This window comes from Dendrobates tinctorius, unplaced genomic scaffold (genome assembly GCF_039654945.1).
Source record: "Dendrobates tinctorius isolate UK_male_01 unplaced genomic scaffold, ASM3965494v1 ptg000143l, whole genome shotgun sequence".
Classification (NCBI taxonomy): Eukaryota; Metazoa; Chordata; class Amphibia; order Anura; family Dendrobatidae; genus Dendrobates; species Dendrobates tinctorius.
The window spans coordinates 1360897-1384335 of NW_027361810.1; the positions used below are offsets into that span (position 1 = coordinate 1360897).

Below are 23439 nucleotides of genomic sequence, written 5' to 3' on the forward strand. Positions count from 1 at the left end.
TTCCTCCCTCTCTTCCTCCCTACTCCATTCCTCCCTCTCTTCCTCCCTAGTTCATTCCTCCATACCTCCCTCTCTTCCTTCCTGCTCCATTCCTCCATACCTCCTGCTCTTCCTCCCTAGTCCATCCCTCCATGCCTCCCTCTCTTCCTCCCTAGTCCATTCCTCCATGCCTTCCTCCCTAGTCCATTCCTCCATGCCTCCCGCTCTTCCTCCCTAGTCCATTCCTCTTTACCTCCCTCTCTTCCTCCATACTCCATACCTCCATGCCTCCCTCTCTTCCTCCCTAGTCCATTCCTCCATGCCTTCCTCCCTAGTCCATTCCTCCATGCCTCCCGCTCTTCCTCCCTAGTCCATTCCTCCATGCTTCCCTCTCTTCCTCCCTAGTCCATTCCTCCATTCCTCCCTCTCTTCCTCCCTAGTCCATTCCTCCATACCTCCAGCTCTTCCTCCCTAGTCCATTCCTCCATACCTCCCTCTCTTCCTCCCTAGTCCATTCCTCCATACCTCCCTCTCTTCCTCCCTAGTCCATTCCTCCATACCTCCCTCTCTTCCTCCCTAGTCCATTCCTCCATGCTTCCCTCTCTTCCTCCCTAGTCCATTCCTCCATGCCTCCCTCTCTTCCTCCCTAGTCCATTCCTCCATACCTCCCTCTCTTCCTCCCTAGTCCATTCCTCCATGCCTCCCTCTCTTCCTCCCTAGTCCATTCCTCCATACCTCCCGTTCTTCCTCCCTAGTTCATTCCTCCATACCTCCCATTCTTCCTCCCTAGTTCATTCCTCCATACCTCCCTCTCTTCCTTCCTGCTCCATTCCTCCATACCTCCTGCTCTTCCTCCCTACTCCATTCCTCCATGCCTCCCTCTCTTCCTCCCTACTCCATTCCTCCATGCCTCCCTCTCTTCCTCCCTACTCCATTCCTCCATGCCTTCCTCCCTAGTCCATTCCTCCATGCCTCCAGCTCTTCCTCCCTAGTCCATTCCTCTATACCTCCCTCTCTTCCTCCATACTCCATGCCTCTCTCTCTCTTCCTCCCTAGTCCATTCCTCCATGCCTCTCTCTTCCTCCCTAGTCTATTCCTCTATACCTCCCTCTCTTCCTCCCTACTCCATACCTCCAGCTCTTCCTCCCTAGTCCATTCCTCCATGCCTCCCTCAATTCCTCCCTAGTCCATTCCTCCATGCTTCCCTCTCTTCCTCCCTAGTCCATTCCTCCATGCCTCCCTCTCTTCCTCCCTAGTCCATTCCTCCATACCTCCCTCTCTTCCTCCCTACTCCATTCCTCCATACCTCCCTCTCTTCCTCCCTAGTCCATTCCTCCATGCTTCCCTCTCTTCCTCCCTAGTCCATTCCTCCATGCTTCCCTCTCTTCCTCCCTAGCCAATTCCTCCATGCCTCCCTCTCTTCCTCCCTAGTCCATTCCTCCATACCTCCCTCTTCCTCCCTACTCCATTCCTCCATGCCTCCCTCTCTTCCTCCCTAGTCCATTCCTCCATGCCTCCCTCTCTTCCTCCCTAGTCCATTCCTCCATACCTCCCTCTCTTCCTCCCTAGTCCATTTCTCCATGCTTCCCTCTCTTCCTCCCTAGTCCATTCCTCCATGCCTCCCTCTCTTCCTCCCTAGTCCATTCCTCCATGCCTCCCTCTCTTCCTCCCTAGTCCATTCCTCCATACCTCCCTCTCTTCCTCCCTACTCCATACCTCCAGCTCTTCCTCCCTAGTCCATTCCTCCATGCCTCCCTCTCTTCCTCCCTACTCCATTCCTCCATGCCTCCCTCTCTTCCTCCCTAGTCCATTCCTCCATACCTCCTGCTGTTCCTCCCTGCTCCATTCCTCCCTGCTCCATTCCTCCCTCTCTTCCTCCCTACTCCATTCCTCCATGCCTCCCTCTCTTCCTCCCTAGTCCATTCCTCCGTACCTCCTGCTCTTCCTCCCTAGTCCATTCCTCCATACCTCCCTCTCTTCCTCCGTGCTTCATTCCTCCATACCTCCTGCTCTTCCTCTCTGTTCCAATCCTCCCTCTCTTCCTCCCTACTCCATTCCTCCCTCTCTTCCTCCCTAGTCTATTCCTCCATACCTCCTGCTCTTCCTCCCTAGTCCATTCCTCCATACCTCCTGCTCTTCCTCCATAGTCCATTCCTCCATACCTCCTGCTCTTCCTCCCTGCTCCATTCCTCCCTGCTCCATTCCTCCATTCCTCCCTCTCTTCCTCCCTACTCCATTCCTCCATGCCTCCCTCTCTTCGTCCCTAGTCCATTCCTCCATACCTCCTGCTCTTCCTCCCTAGTCCATTCCTCCATACCTCCTGCTCTTCCTCCCTAGTCCATTCCTCCATACCTCCTGCTCTTCCTCCCTAGTCCATTCCTCCATGCCTCCCTCTCTTCCTCCCTAGTCCATTCCTCCATACCTCCTGCTCTTCCTCCCTAAGTCCATTCCTCCATACCTCCCTCTCTTCCTCCCTAGTTCATTCCTCCATACCTCCCGCTCTTCCTCTCTGCTCCATTCCTCCCTCTCTTCCTCCCTAGTCCATTCCTCCATACCTCCTGCTCTTCCTCCCTAGTCCATTCCTCCATACCTCCCTCTCTTCCTTCCTAGTCCATTCCTCCATACCTCCTGCTCTTCCTCCCTAAGTCCATTCCTCCATACCTCCCTCTCTTCCTCCCTAGTTCATTCCTCCATACCTCCCGCTCTTCCTCTCTGCTCCATTCCTCCCTCTCTTCCTCCCTACTCCATTCCTCCCTCTCTTCCTCCCTAGTCCATTCCTCCATACCTCCTGCTCTTCCTCCCTAGTCCATTCCTCCATACCTCCTGCTCTTCCTCCCTAGTCCATTCTTCCATGCCTCCCTCTCTTCCTCCCTAGTCCATTCCTCCATGCCTCCCTCTCTTCCTCCCTACTCCATTCCTCCATGCCTCCCTCTCTTCCTCCCTACTCCATTCCTCCATGCCTCCCTCTCTTCCTCCCTAGTCCATTCCTCCATACCTCCTGCTGTTCCTCCCTGCTCCATTCCTCCCTGCTCCATTCCTCCCTCTCTTCCTCCCTACTCCATTCCTCCATGCCTCCCTCTCTTCCTCCCTAGTCCATTCCTCCGTACCTCCTGCTCTTCCTCCCTAGTCCATTCCTCCATACCTCCCTCTCTTCCTCCGTGCTTCATTCCTCCATACCTCCTGCTCTTCCTCTCTGTTCCAATCCTCCCTCTCTTCCTCCCTACTCCATTCCTCCCTCTCTTCCTCCCTAGTCTATTCCTCCATACCTCCTGCTCTTCCTCCCTAGTCCATTCCTCCATACCTCCTGCTCTTCCTCCCTAGTCCATTCCTCCATACCTCCTGCTGTTCCTCCCTGCTCCATTCCTCCCTGCTCCATTCCTCCATTCCTCCCTCTCTTCCTCCCTAGTCCATTCCTCCATACCTCCTGCTCTTCCTCCCTAGTCCATTCCTCCATACCTCCTGCTCTTCCTCCCTAGTCCATTCCTCCATACCTCCCTCTCTTCCTCCCTGCTCCATTCCTCCATACCTCCTGCTCTTCCTCTCTGCTCCATTCCTCCCTCTCTTCCTCCCTACTCCATTCCTCCCTCTCTTCCTCCCTACTCCATTCCTCCCTCTCTTCCTCCCTACTCCATTCCTCCCTCTCTTCCTCCCTAGTTCATTCCTCCATACCTCCCGCTCTTCCTCTCTGCTCCATTCCTCCCTCTCTTCCTCCCTACTCCATTCCTCCCTCTCTTCCTCCCTAGTCCATTCCTCCATACCTCCTGCTCTTCCTCCCTAGTCCATTCCTCCATACCTCCTGCTCTTCCTCCCTAGTCCATTCTTCCATGCCTCCCTCTCTTCCTCCCTAGTCCATTCCTCCATGCCTCCCTCTCTTCCTCCCTACTCCATTCCTCCATGCCTCCCTCTCTTCCTCCCTACTCCATTCCTCCATGCCTCCCTCTCTTCCTCCCTAGTCCATTCCTCCATACCTCCTGCTGTTCCTCCCTGCTCCATTCCTCCCTGCTCCATTCCTCCCTCTCTTCCTCCCTACTCCATTCCTCCATGCCTCCCTCTCTTCCTCCCTAGTCCATTCCTCCATACCTCCTGCTCTTCCTCCCTGCTCCATTCCTCCATACCTCCTGCTCTTCCTCCCTAGTCCATTCCTCCATACCTCCTGCTCTTCCTCCCTAGTCCATTCCTCCATACCTCCTGCTCTTCCTCCCTAGTCCATTCCTCCATACCTCCCGCTCTTCCTCCCTGCTCCATTCCTCCATACCTCCTGCTCTTCCTCCCTAGTCCATTCCTCCATACCTCCTGCTCTTCCTCCCTAGTCCATTCCTCCATACCTCCCGCTCTTCCTCCCTAGTCCATTCCTCCATACCTCCTGCTCTTCCTCCCTAGTCCATTCCTCCATACCTCCTGCTCTTCCTCCCTAGTCCATTCCTCCATACCTCCCGCTCTTCCTCCCTGCTCCATTCCTCCATACCTCCTGCTCTTCCCTTCTTTGTGATGATACGTGTGTGTAATATTTGGCGCGGTGAGATTCCCCATCAGCTGCTGATTTATTTTTTAAGCTGTGTAATGTCAGCAGCGATTCGCCCCTTTCACGTCATTACCAGCACATTAAAATCTGTCTTCATTATCTGTTGTTTTTCGGCCACCAACCGCTATGGTGCGTTCTACAGGGAAGATCATGTCTGGGACTGAAGAACACTCCTGCTTGATCCTCTCCAAAGCACCGACCCTGCTGCTGTGACGAGCAGGGCTGAAAGCGATGGAGAGGAGAAATAGAGCAGGGGGTCCCATCTCCGACAGCTGAGTGACCACCAATGTACATTTCAGTGGCCACTGAGCTCGTCCCACAGTGCGGCCCGTAATCGGTATAATGTGCTATGTATGGTCCTGTGTCTGGTGTATAACGCCTGCTCTTACCGCCCCCTGCAGGTGCTTGTGGTCCCACGACGATGGTGGCATTACGTGGAATCTGTGGATGACGTCACCGTTAGCGTCAACACCTGGCTGGAGCTGGTAAATCCGTGTCATTAATAACGGGGGGTGGGGGTGTGTGGATGGACCGTTATATCCGGTGCTGGAGATTATATGTGCTATAATGAGTCAGGCGTACAGTGGGTACGGAAACTATTCAGACCCCCTTAAATTTTTCACTCTTTATTTCAGTGGAGCCATTTGATAAATACGAAAAAGTTCATTTTTTTCTCATTAATGTGCACTCTGCACACCATCTTGACTGAAAAAAACAGAAATTTCAAATTAATTAAAAATAAAAAACTGAAATATCGCAAGAGTGATATTTTTAGAGTGAAAAATTTAAAGGGGTCTGAATACATCACCTACCCACTGTAGGTTACCGTCCATGAAATCTCTGGCTGAGATCGGATCCGGACCCCTTCAGAGGGTTACTGTCACAATCAGGGGTGTGACCTTTGGCCGCACACGGCTATCACATGTGTAGGGGGCTTATCTTAGATATCCCACCGCTGCCAGCAAAGTGATGAAATCGGCAAGCTAGTCTTGCCCTAACAGTTTACCGCAGGGGGGCTTATTTTAGCTATCCCACAACTACCACACTATGTTACACGCTGCTCTCCGGCGCCCCCTTTGCCCTCCTGTCAGTCAGGGGAACTGCACCTAGGATAATTAGTCGCCGGATGGGCTACTTGTTGTGCACTGGCTATTAGGCCCGCTGCAGCGAGGGAATTATAAAGGCTCTGGCCGCATCCAGACCATCGGCTTATAAAACCCCTTCCGTCACTGCCACCTAGCCCAGAGCACACTTCGCTGCCACCAGCTTCTGATTTCTCTATCAATATTTAAATTAATAAAGGGGTACGAAGCCAACCCAAATTAGTAGCGTAATTACTTCAGGCACGTAAAAGTTCGGTATAGAGCATGGAGACGGAACTAATAATTTTATATTTTACTCCCAAAAGGCAGGCAGTGTTTACAGAGGATATAAAAAGATTTTACAATATGAGACAATTAAATTATGTACACAGCAATTACAAAATAAAGAGGAGTAACAGAAGAAAAGAGGCATTCACAGGTTACTTAGATCATTTCACGCAAAACCATGCTGGTGGGAGGAGCCAATGCATTGAGGGGTCTGGATGCAGCAGTTTCCCAGGCTAGAATGAGGGCTGTCCTGAGTGAAAGTGACTTATATCCCTGGGCTTGGGACATCACCAAAGGGGCTGGCTTGTGGCGGTCCTCCCCCTGCTTTTAGAGTTACAATCTGGCTAGGAAAACTATAATAATCATATCTCGCAGAGGGCACCTCATATAGAAACGCACATAGTATCATCTTATTCAGCTTGTCGCTGGCGTTCATTCAAAACCGAACACGAAGCATCGGGCTGCCCCGGCATCAACTTCTCGGATTCCGCTGAAGCTAGAACTGGGAAAAACACAGGCTAAAGCGTCCCATCTAAGAACAACGTCCCGGATATGTATTTTTTATTTTTCTATCACAATGCTTTTTGACCAAATGATTAGATTCTCATTATTGTCTATGAGAAGTCCTCACATGGTGGAAAGACAAAGGGGCTCCCTGCTGGGAGGAGGGAAATCACTCATTGGTATCTCAGGTTACGCTGAGTGTGTGCGCAGGCTAAGGGGGGGGCAAGGGGGGTGGACGGTGTCACAGGCTGAGTGTGAGCAGAAATTTGCAGGCATGACAGGCAAAGGGAAAAGAACAGGGGGGGTCAAACCCTCACCACTGGCATAGCAGAGTTCAGTATGTGAATAGCAGATTCTGGAATGGTCCGGAAGGTGTGATAATAGGGAAAAATACATGATACTGTACATTATCGTTACAGTAACGATCGCCATCCGAGTCATACATCCCTGTGACTGGTCCGTAATAATTGATAGCAGACTGCATTATGGATATTGGACCTGAGCCTCTGTATATAACAGCTGTATAAACAGTGACATCATTCTAACACTCCGAGACAATGACATCACTGGTCTGTGATAAAATATGATGTCACTGATGTAAGATGATGATACTGATGATATATGATGTCACTGGTCCCTGATCATGCACCATGTGATGTCACTGGTAATGGGATGACATTGCTGGTCACTTATGATATCTGATGACATCACTATAGTACAGGGTCACATGACTGGCGCTGTTATACTCCTCTGCTCTGGGCTGTATGTCAAATCGCCATTCCACTTCCTGTCGGGGGCTGGCGTGGCGTCACTGCCAGCATTGATCTGAGCTATAGCGCCCCCCGGTTACTGCATTATGCCGCAGTCAGGATCGGTCACTATAAGGATATTGCAGCCCTGACCTGGAAATGTAGTGTTCCCCGTCCTCCCTGAATCCTTTGTGCTTGCCCTCCTTCCTGACGACTCCGCGTCCGCCCTCCTCCCTGACAACTCTGCGTTCGCCCTCCTCCCTGAATCCTTTGTGCTTGCCCTCCTCCCTGGCGACTCCGCGTAACCGCCCTCCTCCCTGGCGACTCCGCGTAACCGCCCTCCTCCGTGGCGACTCCGCGTAACCGCCCTCCTCCGTGGCGACTCCGCGTAACCGCCCTCCTCCGTGGCGACTCCGCGTAACCGCCCTCCTCCGTGGCGACTCCGCGTAACCGCCCTCCTCCGTGGCGACTCCGCGTAACCGCCCTCCTCCGTGACGACTCCGCTTAACCGCCCTCCTCCCTGACGACTCCGCTTAACCGCCCTCCTCCCTGACGACTCCGCGTAACCGCCCTCCTCCCTGACGACTCCGCGTAACCGCCCTCCTCCCTGACGACTCCGCGTTCCCCGATGAGCCCTAGATGTCGGGATGAGATTTATCCCTGCTCTTCGGCTCCCTGCTGGGGCTGCGCATCCTCCATGTGTATGTTCTGTGCTGCTCTGCACTGGAGGGACTATTCGATATGGCAGCCGGTCACTTGTCCAGGGATGTCGGGGGCGGCATTGTACCGGCTGTGTTGGGTGCCGACCTCCGCGGTTTGGTGGGTCCTTGTCATTTGTACCTCCCTGCAGGATGAGCATGCTATGCAGGCAGCCGTGTTCTGTTCCGCACGACATTCTTTGCCCTTGTCTGCGCCTTCTCTCTAAGTAATAAAGATTTGCTTTTGTATATTTGCAAGGTTGCTTTTTTCAGTATGAGAGCCTCCAGCAGCCCCATGTAAGGTTTATAGGATCAGTCCCGCAGTCATTGAGCTCCTGTTGGACCGTGCGATGCTCGTCTTACCGCGATCAATACAAGTAAAGAGAAATTCATTTTCTGGAGGCGCGAGACAGTAACTATTTATACACAAGTGATAAAGCCATCACTGCTCTGATATAACAGCCCGGCGATCGATGACCGCCGGATAGAGACCTGCGCAATATTCAGGACGTGCCGATCCGACACACAGTAACGAGAAGACGCCACAGAACCACAGGGACCACGTATATCTGCTGCAGGGTGTTCTGCGCTGCCCCAGAGCTGCACTCACAATTCTGCTGCGATGTCTCATGCTGCAGTCACATACCTGCTGGGATGTGAAATGCGATGTCTGGTTCTCAGCTCTATGTTCCCGCACTGTGTCCCGCAGCAGGTGAGCTGGACATGATGGGGGGAGGGAGTAGTTCAAATAGCCACGTACTGAACAATCTCACGTTGCTGAGAATATAAATCGGAGAAATAATTTGGCGTCAGATTTATTCCATAGTGGAGTAATGAAATTCAGGTGGTGCCGTTCATCATCCGCCGCGCGGTTTACGTCTCCACAGTCGCTCATTAAAAATGGAACCTGATAATGGAGCCAACGCCGGCCTCCGCGTAATCGTCCTGTGGGAAACGGGCAGCCTCTCGCCTACGGGGAAATCTGGGAAGGTCATCAGTAGGTCACTCCTGGGTGTACCTGCAGTCCTATGTAACACCACAGATAACACAGGGATAACTCTATGAGTACAAATAATGTAGTAGATGTCACCTGCAGTCCTATGTAACACCACAGATAAGTGTTCCTCGTGCAATAATACCACTGCCGTGTTTGTGCTGTGCAGGACTCGGACCACGCGGCTCGGGTGGAGGAGGCCATAACCAGGACGGTAGTTTGTGCCTTTAAGTCTGCGGAGGGCGCAGAGAGCTCCGGCGATTGGCTGAACCCAACCGAGGTGAGTGCAGGATGCGCAGTACTGACAGCCCCGAGCGCTGCCTGACAGTCTGGTTCTATGGACCTATCCGGCGGCTCTTCCTTAGCAGCGACTCTGTGTCACCACTGATGCACGATCGGCCGAAAATCACTCTGGAAAGTTTTCCGGAACTCCAAAGGAGTAAAAGCCTCCTAATCTGGCATCTAATAATTCAGAAATCTGAGGAGGGGGGGGTGGAGTAGTTTGGAGGGAGAGAGGTGGGGTGGAGTAGACTGGGGGAGAACAGAGGAGTCCATAGAGGGGAGGATGTGGGAGGAGGATGGAGCCGAGCGTTCCGGTGTTTCGGGAGAGAGGTGTGTGACTCCTCAGCTGACCGCGTCTGCTGTGTCTCTCTGTGTAATGAACATACGATTGTTACCTTGGACCCTCTTCTATGACCATCCAATAATCCAGAATATTTAATAATCTGGCGACTATTTCCAGCCCAGAATCAGATGACTGGAGTAAGATTTGATCATTTAAGTCTCCACTGATTGCTGACCGTTGTGAGTTTACATTGTATCCGCTTCTACTACTGTCCAATAATCTGTGTATCGCCTCGTTATTGGTTCTCCAGTTCTGCCGGACTATCGGACTTTGTTTCCGGCGTCTGACTCCGGCTTCTGTTCTTCTGACTGACTCTGGAGGGACAGGAATATTACAGAGAAGTCGCCGTCTCTGCAGTTTTCCCCGATTCATGAGGTTAGCGTCGTCTGACGATCGTTAACCCTTCGGTGGCTTCCATTCTCCCTTTGTGTTTTGCAGGATGAGGCGACGACTCACAAGACGAACCTCGAGTATTTGAATATGGCGGTTTCTGCCTTCACGGAGCACAGGATGGCGGAGAACGCCGCTAATAAAGATGAACCGGAGATAAAGCGGAGGAGGGAGGAAAAGGCGCGTCCGGGCCGGTCCAGCAGCCGCTCTCCGATCCATCAGTGCTTTGTCCCTGTGTTACCTTCAATAACTAACGAGGAGCCTGGAGAAAAAGAGGTGAAACGTCCGAGATTAGCCGGCGAAAGGGGCGCCATTACCAGCGACGAGCTGCTGGACTGTCTGCTGCACCCGCGGGTCGTCACTATGGTCGCCCAGCTCCTGGTCAACAGAATGTGAGGAGTTAACCTCAAAATGCAGCTCGTGTTAAAGGGCCACAAACGCCAAAATCTGATGTTGATACCAGGCAGAGGAGCGGCTGATAACAGAGAGTAATAGAGAGCATCGGTAAGATAACCTGGCCTACAGTCGACTCCTACACCACCATAAAAGGCGGCATATCTACATGCAGATGACAGGGCTGCTGATCCCAGTGGACGGTCGTGCACGGCGCTCCCCACCTCCTGGTGTCTGTACAGATTTATAGCATCGTCTTTATGTTCATTTTCCAGAAAACCTTTATTTTTTATTATTTGATTGTATAATGCTAAAAAAATAACAAAGTATCAAAAAGTAACGTCGTCTTCTCATCGTAGTCGCTCCTGTTATTCACCTCTATGGGGAATGAGCAATTACTGGAAAAACACCAGGAACACCACTGGTCATTACCTATGGTCGGCCATTCTTCTGCACTCTCCCCAGACCTCTCCTGCCTGCTCTCTCTAGAGTCCTCTCCTCCTGCCCTCCTCTCTCCTCCTGCCCTCCTCTCTCCTCCTGCCCTCCTCTCTCCTCCTGCCCTCCTCTCTCCTCCTGCCCTCCTCTCTCTTCCTGCCCTCCTCTCTCCTCCTGCCCTCCTCTCTCCTCCTGCCCTCCTCTCTCCTCCTGCCCTCCTCTCTCCTCCTGCCCTCCTCTCTCCTCCTGCCCTCCTCTCTCCTCCTGCCCTCCTCTCTCCTCCTGCCCTCCTCTCTCCTCCTGCCCTCCTCTCTCCTCCTGCCCTCCTCTCTCCTCCTGCCCTCCTCTCTCCTCCTGCCCTCCTCTCTCCTGCTGCCCTCCTCTCTCCTGCTGCCCTCCTCTCTCCTCCTGCCCTCCTCTCTCCTCCTGCCCTCCTCCTGCCCTCCTCTCTCTCTCTCTCCTCCTGCCCTCCTCCTGCCCTCCTCTCTCTCTCTCTCCTCCTGCCCTCCTCTCTCTCTCTCTCCTCCTCTCTCCTCCTGCCCTCCTTTCTCTCCCCTCCTGCCCTCCTGCTCTCCTCCTGCCCTCCTCCTGTCCTCCTCCTGTCCTCCTCCTGTCCTCCTCCTGCCCTCCTCCTGCCCTCCTCCTGCCCTCCTCCTGCCCTCCTCCTGCCCTCCTCCTGCCCTCCTCCTGCCCTCCTCCTGCCCTCCTCCTGCCCTCCTCCTGCTCTCCTCCTGCCCTCCTCCTGCTCTCCTCCTGCCCTCCTCCTGCTCTCCTCCTGCCCTCCTCCTGCTCTCCTCCTGCCCTCCTCTCTCCTCCTCTCCTCCTCTCTCCTCCTGCCCTCCTCTCTCCTCCTGTCCTCCTGCTCTCCTCCTGCCCTCCTCTCTCCTCCTGCCCTCCTCTCTCCTCCTGCCCTCCTCTCTCCTCCTGCCCTCCTCTCTCCTCCTGCCCTCCTCTCTCTTCCTGCCCTCCTTTCTCTGTCCTCCTCTCTCCTCCTGCTCTCCTTTTGCCCTCCTCTCTCCTCCTGCTCTCCTCCTGCCCTCCTCTCTCCTCCTGCTCTCCTCCTGCCCTCCTCTCTCCTCCTGCCCTCCTCTCTCCTCCTCCTCTCTCCTCCTCCTCTCCTCCTGTCCTCCTGCTCTCCTCCTGTCCTCCTGCTCTCCTCCTGCTCTCCTCCTGTCCTCCTGCTCTCCTCCTGTCCTCCTGCTCTCCTCCTGTCCTCCTGCCCTCCTCTCTCTTCCTGCCCTCCTTTCTCTGTCCTCCTGCTCTCCTTTTGCCCTCCTCTCTCCTCCTGTCCTCCTGCTCTCCTCCTGCTCTCCTCCTGCCCTCCTCCTCTCTCCTCCTCTCTCCTCCTCAGGGTTTTCATTGGCTGTAAGTCATAATCATCCACATTACCAGAGATAAACCCGTGACATAGATCCCTCTGGGTGTAATGACTCTATAGAATAGAGGAGAGTCACTGTCTGTATTGAAGAACTGGGATAAATTCACTTTTTGATGATATTCTGATTTTGTGACAAGCGCTTGTTCCTGTGAGTATGATCAAGATACAAAGACTGATTGTATACGGTGGTGATGTGCGGAGCGCGCCGATACCGGAGCATCGAACGGCGGTCACACGTTTACTGTTCTGATAAAGTAAAAAATAACTGGCACCGGGTGACCTGTGTGCGAGGCATCATCACATCTGAAGATTACCAAATTTTGGGGGCCTATATAATATCCAGTGTCAGAAAGCTGGGTGTGCGTCGTGCGTCCTGGGTCTCCCAGCAGGACAAACCTACTGCAAGAAGCCCCCAGAAGTGGCAGCAATGAGTCCGGATCTGAATCCCAGTGATCCTCTGTGGAGAGATCTGATAATCTGTGATGGGAGAAGACGAAATACGAGACTGAGAGCAGATTGTAAGAAGAGTCCAAGATCCCGGCTGAGAGGAGGAAGAAGCTTGTGGATGGTTCTAGGGAGCGATTGGCTGCAGTTATTCCACAAGGTGCACACGAATATTATGGGTGCCAACAGTTTTCTCCGGCCCAGTTTGGGGGTTTTGTGTAAAATTATGGCCAAAGGAAATAAACGTGTCTAACTGTAATATTGTTCTGGGAGAGATACTTCATTTTCTGGAACAATGTCAAGGGTGCCAACACTTTCGGCCATGACGGTATGTAATCCTGCCATATAGTGCACCCGTGCTGCTGCAGTGCCTGCTGCTTTGGGTCCGGGGCGGTGGAGGTGCGGGTCTTCCCCCTTATTAGGGGCTCGGCTCCTTCTAGACTTGATGTCTGTTTTGCGGCTCCGGCAGAACTCTCCACCTCTGGATCTCGGCAGTCGCTGACGCTGCAGTTTTTCGCCAGGATTGATGCTTTTCAGACAATAAATCTTTGGTAAATGAATTGGCGCGGAGACGAGCGCCGGGGCTGCGGCCGTGATTGATGGGCTGTAGAGTGTGACAGGACGAAGTCGCCTCGTTATAAATCAGATTTCAAAACAAAATTGTCTCTTCATATTCATCCAAAACACTAACACAGAGGAGGTCGGGCGGCTGCCAGGACTGATAGCGGGGGCACGGACCAGAAACACCGCCAGGAGAAGTGCGGCGGGCAGTGCTGGTGGGTCGCACCGGGCGTCTCCACCTGCGCCATCAGTCCAGCATCAAAAATGAAGAGTCTGTGGTCAACTTCTATGGCTGTGTATGTGTGAAAAGTATTCCCCCTTGTACTGAGAGCAGGGTGCAGTACCCCTTACATCCTGCACTGACAGTGGGCACTGTATCACCTGGTACGGAGAGCAGGGTGCAGTACTCCTTATATCCTGCACTGATGGGGGCACTATATCACCTGGTACAGAGAGCAGGGTGCAGTACTCCTTATATCCTGCACTGATGGGGGCGCTGTATCATCTTGTACAGAGTGCAGGGCTCAGTACTCCTTATATCTTGCACTGATGGGGGCGCTGTATCATCTTGTACAGAGTGCAGGGCTCAGTACTCCTTATATCCTGCACTGATGGGGGCGCTGTATCATCTTGTACAGAGTGCAGGGTGCAGTACTCCTTATATCCTGCACTGATGGGGGCGCTGTATTATCTTGTACAGAGTGCAGGGTGCAGTACCCATTATATCCTGCACTGATGGGGGCGCTGTATTATCTTGTACAGAGTGCAGGGTGCAGTACTCCTTATATCCTGCACTGATGGGGGCGCTGTATTATCTTGTACAGAGTGCAGGGTTCAGTACTCCTTATATCCTGTACTGATGGGGGCGCTGTATTATCTTGTACAGAGTGCAGGGTTCAGTACCCATTATATCCTGCACTGATGGGGGCGCTGTATTATCTTGTACAGAGTGCAGGGTTCAGTACTCCTTATATCCTGCACTGATGGGGGCGCTGTATTATCTTGTACAGAGTGCAGGGTTCAGTACTCCTTATATCCTGCACTGATGGGGGCGCTGTATTATCTTGTACAGAGTGCAGGGTGCAGTACTCCTTATATCCTGCACTGATGGGGGCGCTGTATCATCTTGTACAGAGTGCAGGGCTCAGTACTCCTTATATCTTGCACTGATGGGGGCGCTGTATCATCTTGTACAGAGTGCAGGGCTCAGTACTCCTTATATCCTGCACTGATGGGGGCGCTGTATCATCTTGTACAGAGTGCAGGGTGCAGTACTCCTTATATCCTGCACTGATGGGGGCGCTGTATTATCTTGTACAGAGTGCAGGGTGCAGTACCCATTATATCCTGCACTGATGGGGGCGCTGTATTATCTTGTACAGAGTGCAGGGTGCAGTACTCCTTATATCCTGCACTGATGGGGGCGCTGTATTATCTTGTACAGAGTGCAGGGCTCAGTACTCCTTATATCCTGCACTGATGGGGGCGCTGTATTATCTTGTACAGAGTGCAGGGTTCAGTACCCATTATATCCTGCACTGATGGGGGCGCTGTATTATCTTGTACAGAGTGCAGGGTGCAGTACTCCTTATATCCTGCACTGATGGGGGCGCTGTATTATCTTGTACAGAGTGCAGGGTGCAGTACCCATTATATCCTGCACTGATGGGGGCGCTGTATTATCTTGTACAGAGTGCAGGGTGCAGTACTCCTTATATCCTGCACTGATGGGGGCGCTGTATTATCTTGTACAGAGTGCAGGGTGCAGTACTCCTTATATCCTGCACTGATGGGGGCGCTGTATTATCTTGTACAGAGTGCAGGGTTCAGTACTCCTTATATCCTGTACTGATGGGGGCGATGTATTATCTTGTACAGAGTGCAGGGTTCAGTACCCATTATATCCTGCACTGATGGGGGCGCTGTATTATCTTGTACAGAGTGCAGGGTTCAGTACTCCTTATATCCTGCACTGATGGGGGCGCTGTATTATCTTGTACAGAGTGCAGGGGTCAGTACTCCTTATATCCTGCACTGATGGGGGCGCTGTATTATCTTCTACAGAGAGCAGGGTGCAGTACGTCCTATATCCTGCACTGATGGGGGCGCTGTATTATCTTCTACAGAGAGCAGGGTGCAGTACGTCCTATATCCTGCACTGATGGGGGCGCTGTGTCATCCTTTGTACAATAGTTCAGCACTTTTTTATTCAATTCATGAGCGGTTTCAGGGTTTGTACGGAGATGGTTTTGATCCCTGTTTCACCTCAGCTGCAGATTTGTGACAATGTTTCACCGCAGTGACCTCACCTCATTGTGTAGTAATACTGTTTATTACCTGATTCATTGAGGGCCGCTGCGGATCCGGCCGGGGCTTAATAGAAAACCCAGTTTGTGTCTGGATGAAGGATTCTCAGGGCCTGCGAGGACAGTGGGGGGCCGGGCAGCCAGCGCCGCTATTACTACTGCCGCAGTGTAATGTGCTTGTGCCTCAGGGGCTTCTGGCTGAAACACAAGAACGAGTCGCTGAGACCCCCCAACGTTCACTGCTCCCCTAACAAGCTGCATTTTCTGTGCTGGTTGATTTTGGAGCCAAATTGTTTTTAATGATCAGGAGACACCAGCAGCCCCTACAGAAGTGCCCCCCCAGACCCTACACAAGTGCCCCCCCAGACCCTACACAAGTGCCCCCCCCAGACCCTACACAAGTGCCCCCCCCAGACCCTACAGAAGTGCCCCCCCCAGACCCTACAGAAGTGCCCCCCCCAGACCCTACAGAAGTGCCCCCCCCGACCCTACACAAGTGCCCCCCCGACCCTACACAAGTGCCCCCCCCCAGACCCTACACAAGTGCCCCCCCCAGACCCTACACAAGTGCCCCCCGACCCTACAGAAGTGCCCCCCCCGACCCTACAGAAGTGCCCCCCCCGACCCTACAGAAGTGCCCCCCCCGACCCTACAGAAGTGCCCCCCCCAGACCCTACACAAGTGCCCCCCCGACCCTACACAAGTGCCCCCCCCCAGACCCTACACAAGTGCCCCCCCCAGACCCTACACAAGTGCCCCCCCGACCCTACAGAAGTGCCCCCCCGACCCTACAGAAGTGCCCCCCCGACCCTACAGAAGTGCCCCCCCCGACCCTACAGAAGTGCCCCCCCCGACCCTACAGAAGTGCCCCCCCCGACCCTACAGAAGTGCCCCCCCCGACCCTACAGAAGTGCCCCCCCCAGACCCCACAGAAGTGCCCCCCCCAGACCCCACAGAAGTGCCCCCCCAGACCCCACAGAAGTGCCCCCCCCAGACCCTACAGAAGTGCCCCCCAGACCCTGTCGGGGGTCTGACATTTCAGCATTTGCTCCCGGTGAACGATACTTTCAGATTTTCTTTGTTGTTTCTATTTACAGAAAACGAAAAACCTAAAATGTTCCTGGATCTGTGACCACTGAAAAATGGGGGGAAAATGCAGAGAGACCTATTGGGGGATCCTGTCACGTAAATGGCGCGACCTGACCTCCATCCGGCTGATGCACAGTTTGGGTTTAGGAGTCCACGGACCGCCCACTGGACTCCTAACCAAGAATGCAGAGACTGGCAGACGTTACATAGTAACATGGTAAGGCTGAAAAAAAAGACATTAGTCCTTCCAGTTCAGCCTATAAAATTCTGTCAGAATAAATCCCCAGCTGCAGGAAAACATCCAGGCCTCTCTCTAACTGTACATCGCTCCGTTCCTCCTGCTCCACCACATTCAGATCTGCCAGGGTCCATGGTGGGCATCCTGCCTGCAGAGCTATGGGGTCACACGAGGGTCCACAGTTGGAGATTCTTGCAGTTAGGGTCTTATAGTGGAGGATATCCACATCTCCCCTGACACAGTGCTACCCCTGAGCTTGGAGAGCCTGCCCTCCCTCCCATGGACATCACTACCCATGTCAGCCCATCCAGTTGGGGTGGCTCATGGGTGGTCGCTAACACGTCAGGGTACACCTGGCGCCAATCAGGTTTCATGAATCAGCCAGAAGATCAGGACCATTGATGGATGAAATAGATTCTTATGTTTGCAGGAAGGATTGTCTGCCGCTTCACATCGAGCGAGGGCTTTTCTGACCGCACAGGACCGCCTCGTCCACTCGGACCAATTTTACATCCCTAGTTTATCAGCCTCCGTCGGCTGGCGAGGAGCCGCCATCTGCACCAGGGTTTGGAGGAACCGATGCAGAACATCCCTTTTGTGGATATTGTAGAGCTTGGACCTGTCCCCCCTGTGCGTTGCGTTAAAGGTCCGTGCTTTGGGGACTTTGGTCTAACCATAGACCAGCAGCTCGTCCTTGGCTGCTGAGGTTCCCAAAAACTTCCCTGGGTTGTAGACCCTTCATGATGGGTCCAAGCACTGAGTCTAGTGGTAGATGCCCATCCTCGTTGATCTGACCTCGGCAGGAGCGTTGTGCCTAGAGGTCGTATTGGTGAATCCTCCTTTTCTACAATTCTGGGCCGGATCTTCATGCACAAAGTGAAACAAAACTTCATTCGTCTCGAGGGTTTATTCTGCGATGATCTCGGCTCTTATATGGGTCCCTGGCCCTTTAGGGCCCCTTCCTACGTGGAGTGGGAGTGGGGCTTCCATCACTTTTGATCTTCTGCGACGGCTCGCTCCACCTGCATCCCGCCATTACTATTGGGCAGAAGGGAAATGCCGCTCCCCATCGGTGGGACATGGGGTCTTGCCATTTGGAGAAGTGTCATGTGCCCCTCCGGATGGTGTGGACGCCCCACTCCTCTATGGTGCAGTCACGGGGGAACCAACAGCTGCCCATTATTCTCAGTAGTAACTTGATGTTCTGCAGCCGTGGACGCGGCCTCCTAATTCCCTGTCCGGCCGTCGCTTCCGGGAGTTTTCTTACTTGATATAGAAAAGGGAGAAAGTGTAGAGTTTTCTGGTAATTCTGTAACCTGTAATTCAGTAACTGTCGTGTTTCCCCCATTGTCCACAGGCCGAGCAGCTCCTTCCCCGGCGGCGTCATTGGTTCTGGAACATCAGATAATTACACTCAGCGATAATCACTTTATGGTTTATGTTGGTCACACGGACAGCGGAAAATTTCTAGAAAAGCGTAAAATAAAATGTGACGTCCCCCATCCCCCGGTGCCAAGCGGTCACAGGCCCAAGGCACAGCGTGATCCGGGAGAATCCTCACTGACACGTGGAGCGTCGCACGGTACAATGTGACCTACAGCAAATGTAAGGACCCAAAGTAAAACGCATCACTGCGGCCTTGGAGGCTCCTCGCACCCACCGCTGCCTCGAAGGCTCCTCACACCATAGAGGAACCTCCAGGAGATGTCCCCCAGGTTCTCGTAATCCAAGCCTGCTCCGGCTGATGTCTCCACTGGTGTTGGCAAAAGAGGTGGAAGTAGCAACTGGACGGAGTCGGGTCCCGGCAGGCTCGGGATGTAATGGTGTCCGGGGGCTTTATTCTTGTCTATGCTGGGGGGCATCCTGTGCATTGGACCCCACCCATTAATGTGCAGAGAGGATATGGCTAACATTTATCGTACAGCTGCACCCTTGTGGCAACGTGACAGCAATTCTGGTTTATCTCATATGTTCCTGCGACTGTAGAGTGTTATCCAATAATGTCAGCTGAGGGCGGAAAAGCCACCACCGCACTGCTGACCCCATAACTGCAGAGTCCAGACTTCCTCTGGTATCAGCACAGACAATGCTCCCCTGTCGGGAGCTTCATGGCCAAGCAGCTGCGTGCAGCCGTACATCACCAAGTACAGTGTCGAGCGTCGGATGGAGTGGTGTAGAGCCGCCACCACTAGACTCTGGAGGAGACTTGTTCTGTGCAGTGACGGATCGCACTTCTCCATATGTGTCTGATGGAGGAGTCTGGGTTTGGTGATTCCTGAAGGATGTTACCCCCTGACTGCATTGTGCCCCCTGTACAGATGGTGGAGGAGGATAATGCTATGTGCTGTTATCAGGGGCTGGCTGCGGACCCTCAGCTCCAGTGATGGGAAATCTTATATATGTGCAAATTGTAAAAGCGCTGCGGAATATGTTAGTGCTATATAAAAATAAAGATTATTATTATTATTATTATTATTATTATTATTATTATTATTATAATCTTCAGCACAAGACATTGTGGACAATTGTAGCTTCAGCTTTATGGGAACGGTTTGGGGAAGACCCTTATCTGTGCCCCATGACTGTGCCCAGTGCACAAGCTCCATACAGACATGTCTGACCACAGATTGTCCATTGGATTAAAGTCTCCGCTTTGACTCTGCCACTCCAGAACATTTACACGTGTCCCCTTACACTACTCGAGTGTTGCTGTAGCAGTATGCTTTGGATCGTTGTCTTTTTGGATGGTGAACCTTAGGCCCAGTCTAAAATCACTGATGGACTGAAACAGGTTTTGTTCAAGAATATCCCTGTTTCTCACCATCCATTTTTCCCCTCGATTCAGACTATTTTTCCTGTCCTGCTGCCAAAAAGCATCCCCACAGCATAATGCAGTCACCACTGTGTTTCACTGTGGGGATGGTGTTCTTGGGGTGATGAGCTGTGTTGGTTTGGCACCAGATATAGCGTTTACCACAGCCCCTTCCTCCATACATTTGGGGAGTCTCCTGCAAATTTTGATAAATTCAAAATGAGCCTTACAATTTTTGTGTCTAAGTAAAGGCTTTTTTCTGCCCACTCTTCCATTAAAGACCGCCTCTATGGAGTGTACGGCTTATTGTGGTCGTAAGGACAGATACTCCAGTCTCTGCTTGGGAATTCTGCAGCAAGATCTCCTTGATCTTCATGGTGTTGTTTGGAGATCTCCTTGGTCTTCGTGGTGGTGTTTGGAGATCTCCTTGGTCTTCGTGGTGGCTTCGTGGTGGTGTTTGGAGACCTCCTTGGGCTTCGTGGTGGTGTTTGGAGACCTCCTTGGGCTTCATGGTGGTGTTTGGAGATCTCCTTGGTCTTCGTGGTGGTGTTTGGAGATCTCCTTGGTCTTCGTGGTGGTGTTTGGAGATCTCCTTGGTCTTCGTGGTGGCTTCGTGGTGGTGTTTGGAGACCTCCTTGGGCTTCGTGGTGGTGTTTGGAGACCTCCTTGGGCTTCGTGGTGGTGTTTGGAGACCTCCTTGGGCTTCGTGGTGGTGTTTGGAGACCTCCTTGGGCTTCGTGGTGGTGTTTGGAGACCTCCTTTGTCTTCGTGGTGGTGTTTGGAGACCTCCTTGGTCTTCGTGGTGGTGCTTGGAGACCTCCTTGGTCGTCATGGCGTTGCAGCCTCTGTGGCCTAAAGTGTATATACTGACATATGTGACACTATGGATGTCCCCCTGTGTGCAATCTGTCTTTAAGCATGGGACTTATGGAGGGAATTGCTTGAACCAGAACTTTTTAGGGGCTTCATCGCAAAAGGGGTGAATACATATGCACATGACAATTTTTAGTTATTTGATCCCATAAATTTAATTTCTGCCTACATTTTTCTCACTTCTCTTCCAGAGCACTTAGTGCTGATGCATCTCACACAAATCAGATAACACAAATATTTACACACAGGTTGTAATGTAAGAAAACAGATAAAAGCCAAGGGGGATGAATACTTTTGTAAGCCTGTATATCTGTCAGTAGCGGGTGATGCTTGATCTTGTAGTTGCAATGTTGGGTGAGGTCCGGCACCATTGTGTCCCCTGGATGGGTACGTGCAGCTCTCTATGGGTTGCTGCCATCTTTTCGCTTGTTTTGTGATTTATGACGCCTTCATGGCGCGGACACGGAGGAAAATTTATGGCCTCGGCTCTTTTATGCGTCGTCTCCTGACAAAACCGATCAATTCTGTTTCCTCAGAATCCATTACCTGACGCTGGTGTGGAGCCAGCGGGCACAGTGCTCGCCCACCACACCGGTACCTGCGCCGTCTGCAGCAAGAGACCGATAATCGAGGGTTTGGATTCTCCAGATATGAACACTTTTACATTCCTGTGTCATCAGCTATGTCCTGAAATACTCTGTGCTGCTGGGGACCGTGCTCTATCAGCTATGTACAGTGGCATGTAAAAGTTTGTGCACCCCTGGTAAAAATTACTGTTATTGTGAACAGTTCAGCAAGTTGAAGATGAAATGATCTAAAAGGCCTAAAGTTACAGATGACACATTTCATTTGTATTTTAGGAAAAAAATAATATATATATAGTTTCATCTTTTACATTTTAAAAATTACAAAAAGAAAATGGGGCAATGCAAAAGTTTGGGCACCCTGCATGGTTAGTACCTAGGGTGAGTCTGGCGGATGACACAGCATACAACTACGACAGGATGGAAAAGGGAGAGGAAGGACCTAACAGTAGGGAGCGAGGGATGGGACACCTCCTGCCTGTGCCTGTCCCTAAGCGCCTCGAGCGCCCTATGCGGGTCCACCGCCGTCACGTGCCCAGTCCCTGATCGTCACTTCAATATACCCTGGCTAGTGCACTGGCCGGCAGGACACTAGCCTCACCACTGCAGACGGTAAACACAGGGAGGGGAAGTGACAAAAACAGGACAGATAAAGAAAAAAGGACAAAATACTCAGCTTCAGACTCTGCTGCTAAATTCCACAGCAGCAGAGAAAACGGCACCAGGAACCGGAACTCCACAGCTGCACCACTGACACCAGAGCGCTCCTAACTGCAGGCTGGTCTGCAAACAATAACTCTATTATCGACAGTCACATGATGCATTAGCGGTCACCACCCATATCAGCTGGCCAGCCAAAAAGCAGCTGCCAGCAAGGATACTGACATTAACCCTTACTGGCCCAAAAGGAAAAAAGCAACATTTAAATTATAGCAGAACCAGAGCTACCACGAATCCTAAAATGAATCGTGACACCCCCTTTTGCAAGTATCGCAGCTTGTAAACGCTTTTTGTATCCAGACAAGAGTCTTCCTATTCTTCTCTGAGGGATTTTCCTCCATTCTTCCTTGGAGAATTCCTCCCGTTCTGTGAGATTCCTGGGGCGTCTCGCTTCCTCTGCTATTTTGAGTTCTAACCACAGATTTTCAATGATGTTCAGATCAGGGGACTGTGAGGGCCATTGTAAAATCTTCATCTTGCACCTTCTGAGGTCTATTGTGGATTGTGACGTGTGTTTAGGATCATTCTTCATTTGTAGCAGCCATCCTCTTCCTCATCCTCTTCCTCATTTCACCTTCAGCTTTTTTTTTTTTTAAATATATTTATTGGTATTTTAACAAGTATACAAAACCGAGCCCCCAAATTATAGCTTAATAATACAGCGGGAAAAACAGCAGTTTAACATCAGGTGATATAATAAAACACTCCCTTCCCACCCACCCTAAGGTCCATGTTGCGAGAGAATAAAGGGTTAAGACCAATCATCAAATGAAAGTCCGTTTCCTACATAGCGTGTCTCCAATAATTTCCCAAGGAGTTTAAAAGTCCAACTGTAATTTTCCCAAGGTCCCCTGCAATTCTTCTAAGAGGTACCAGCTTGACCTTCGGAAGGGGAGGACAATCGATCGGATATCTGACCTATAAAGTAAATTTGTTTTAAAACCTCCTCCATTTAGAGTGCAATTTCTCCGCCTCTTGATCCACATCTCTTTCCGCTTCGATCCTTTCAGACATCAGTGCTCTGCAAGCCTCGTCAACCACATCTTTAATCGTGGGGGCCGTTGAAATCAGCCATCCCGAGTTTGATTCTTTTCGTCACTAATGCAATCATGTGGAACATCTGCGTATCTGATTTTCCCAATCTAAGTCCTCCCAAACAGTGCAAAATCCAGATCTTTGGATCTAATGCCATCCAGACTCCTATCTCAACTTTTTTACAGATGGTGTTATGTTTGCATCAACAATTTGTTGAAATTTCATTGATTCCATTCTTCCCTCTACCTGTGAAATGTTCCCCATGCCATTGGCTGCAACACAACTCCAAAGCGTGATTGGTCCACCCCCATGCTTAATGGTAGGCGAGATGTTCTTTTCCTGAAATTCTGTGCCTTTTTTCTCCACACATACCTTTCATCATTGTGGCCATAGATCTATTTTACCCTCATCCAGAGGACTTGTTTCCAAAATACATCAGGTTTGTTTAGATGGTTTTTTTTAATATACTTCTGATGCTGAATTTTATGGTGAGGATGCAGGAGAGGTTTTCCTCTGATTCTTCCATGATGGCCATATTTGGGCAGGTGTCTCTGAACAGCCGAACAATGTACCAAAACTCCAGAGTTTGATAAATCCTTTTGAAGGTCTTTTGCAGTCAAGTGGGGGTTCTAATTTGCCTCTCTAGTAATCCTATGAGCAGCTCTTACTGAAATTTTGCTTGGTCTTCCAGACATTATCTTGACCTTTACTGTTCCTGGTAACAGCCATTTCTTAATTAC

The 23439-nt window shown here is 51.7% G+C and overlaps 1 protein-coding gene across 5 annotated transcripts in view; it reads left to right on the plus strand.

Moving 5' to 3' along the window:
* Positions 1-10575, plus strand: part of HSPBAP1 (HSPB1 associated protein 1) — a 52755-nt gene extending 42180 nt beyond the window's left edge. For all 5 annotated transcript variants that reach the window (XM_073545287.1, XM_073545288.1, XM_073545290.1 and 2 more), the window contains 3 exons: positions 4903-4986; positions 8986-9096; positions 9880-10575. In XM_073545287.1, the coding sequence (XP_073401388.1) occupies positions 4903-4986; positions 8986-9096; positions 9880-10227 (543 nt within the window). In that variant the 3' untranslated portion in view covers positions 10228-10575. The remainder of the gene's footprint in view (positions 1-4902; positions 4987-8985; positions 9097-9879) is intronic.
* Positions 10576-23439: the final 12864 nt, after the last annotated feature.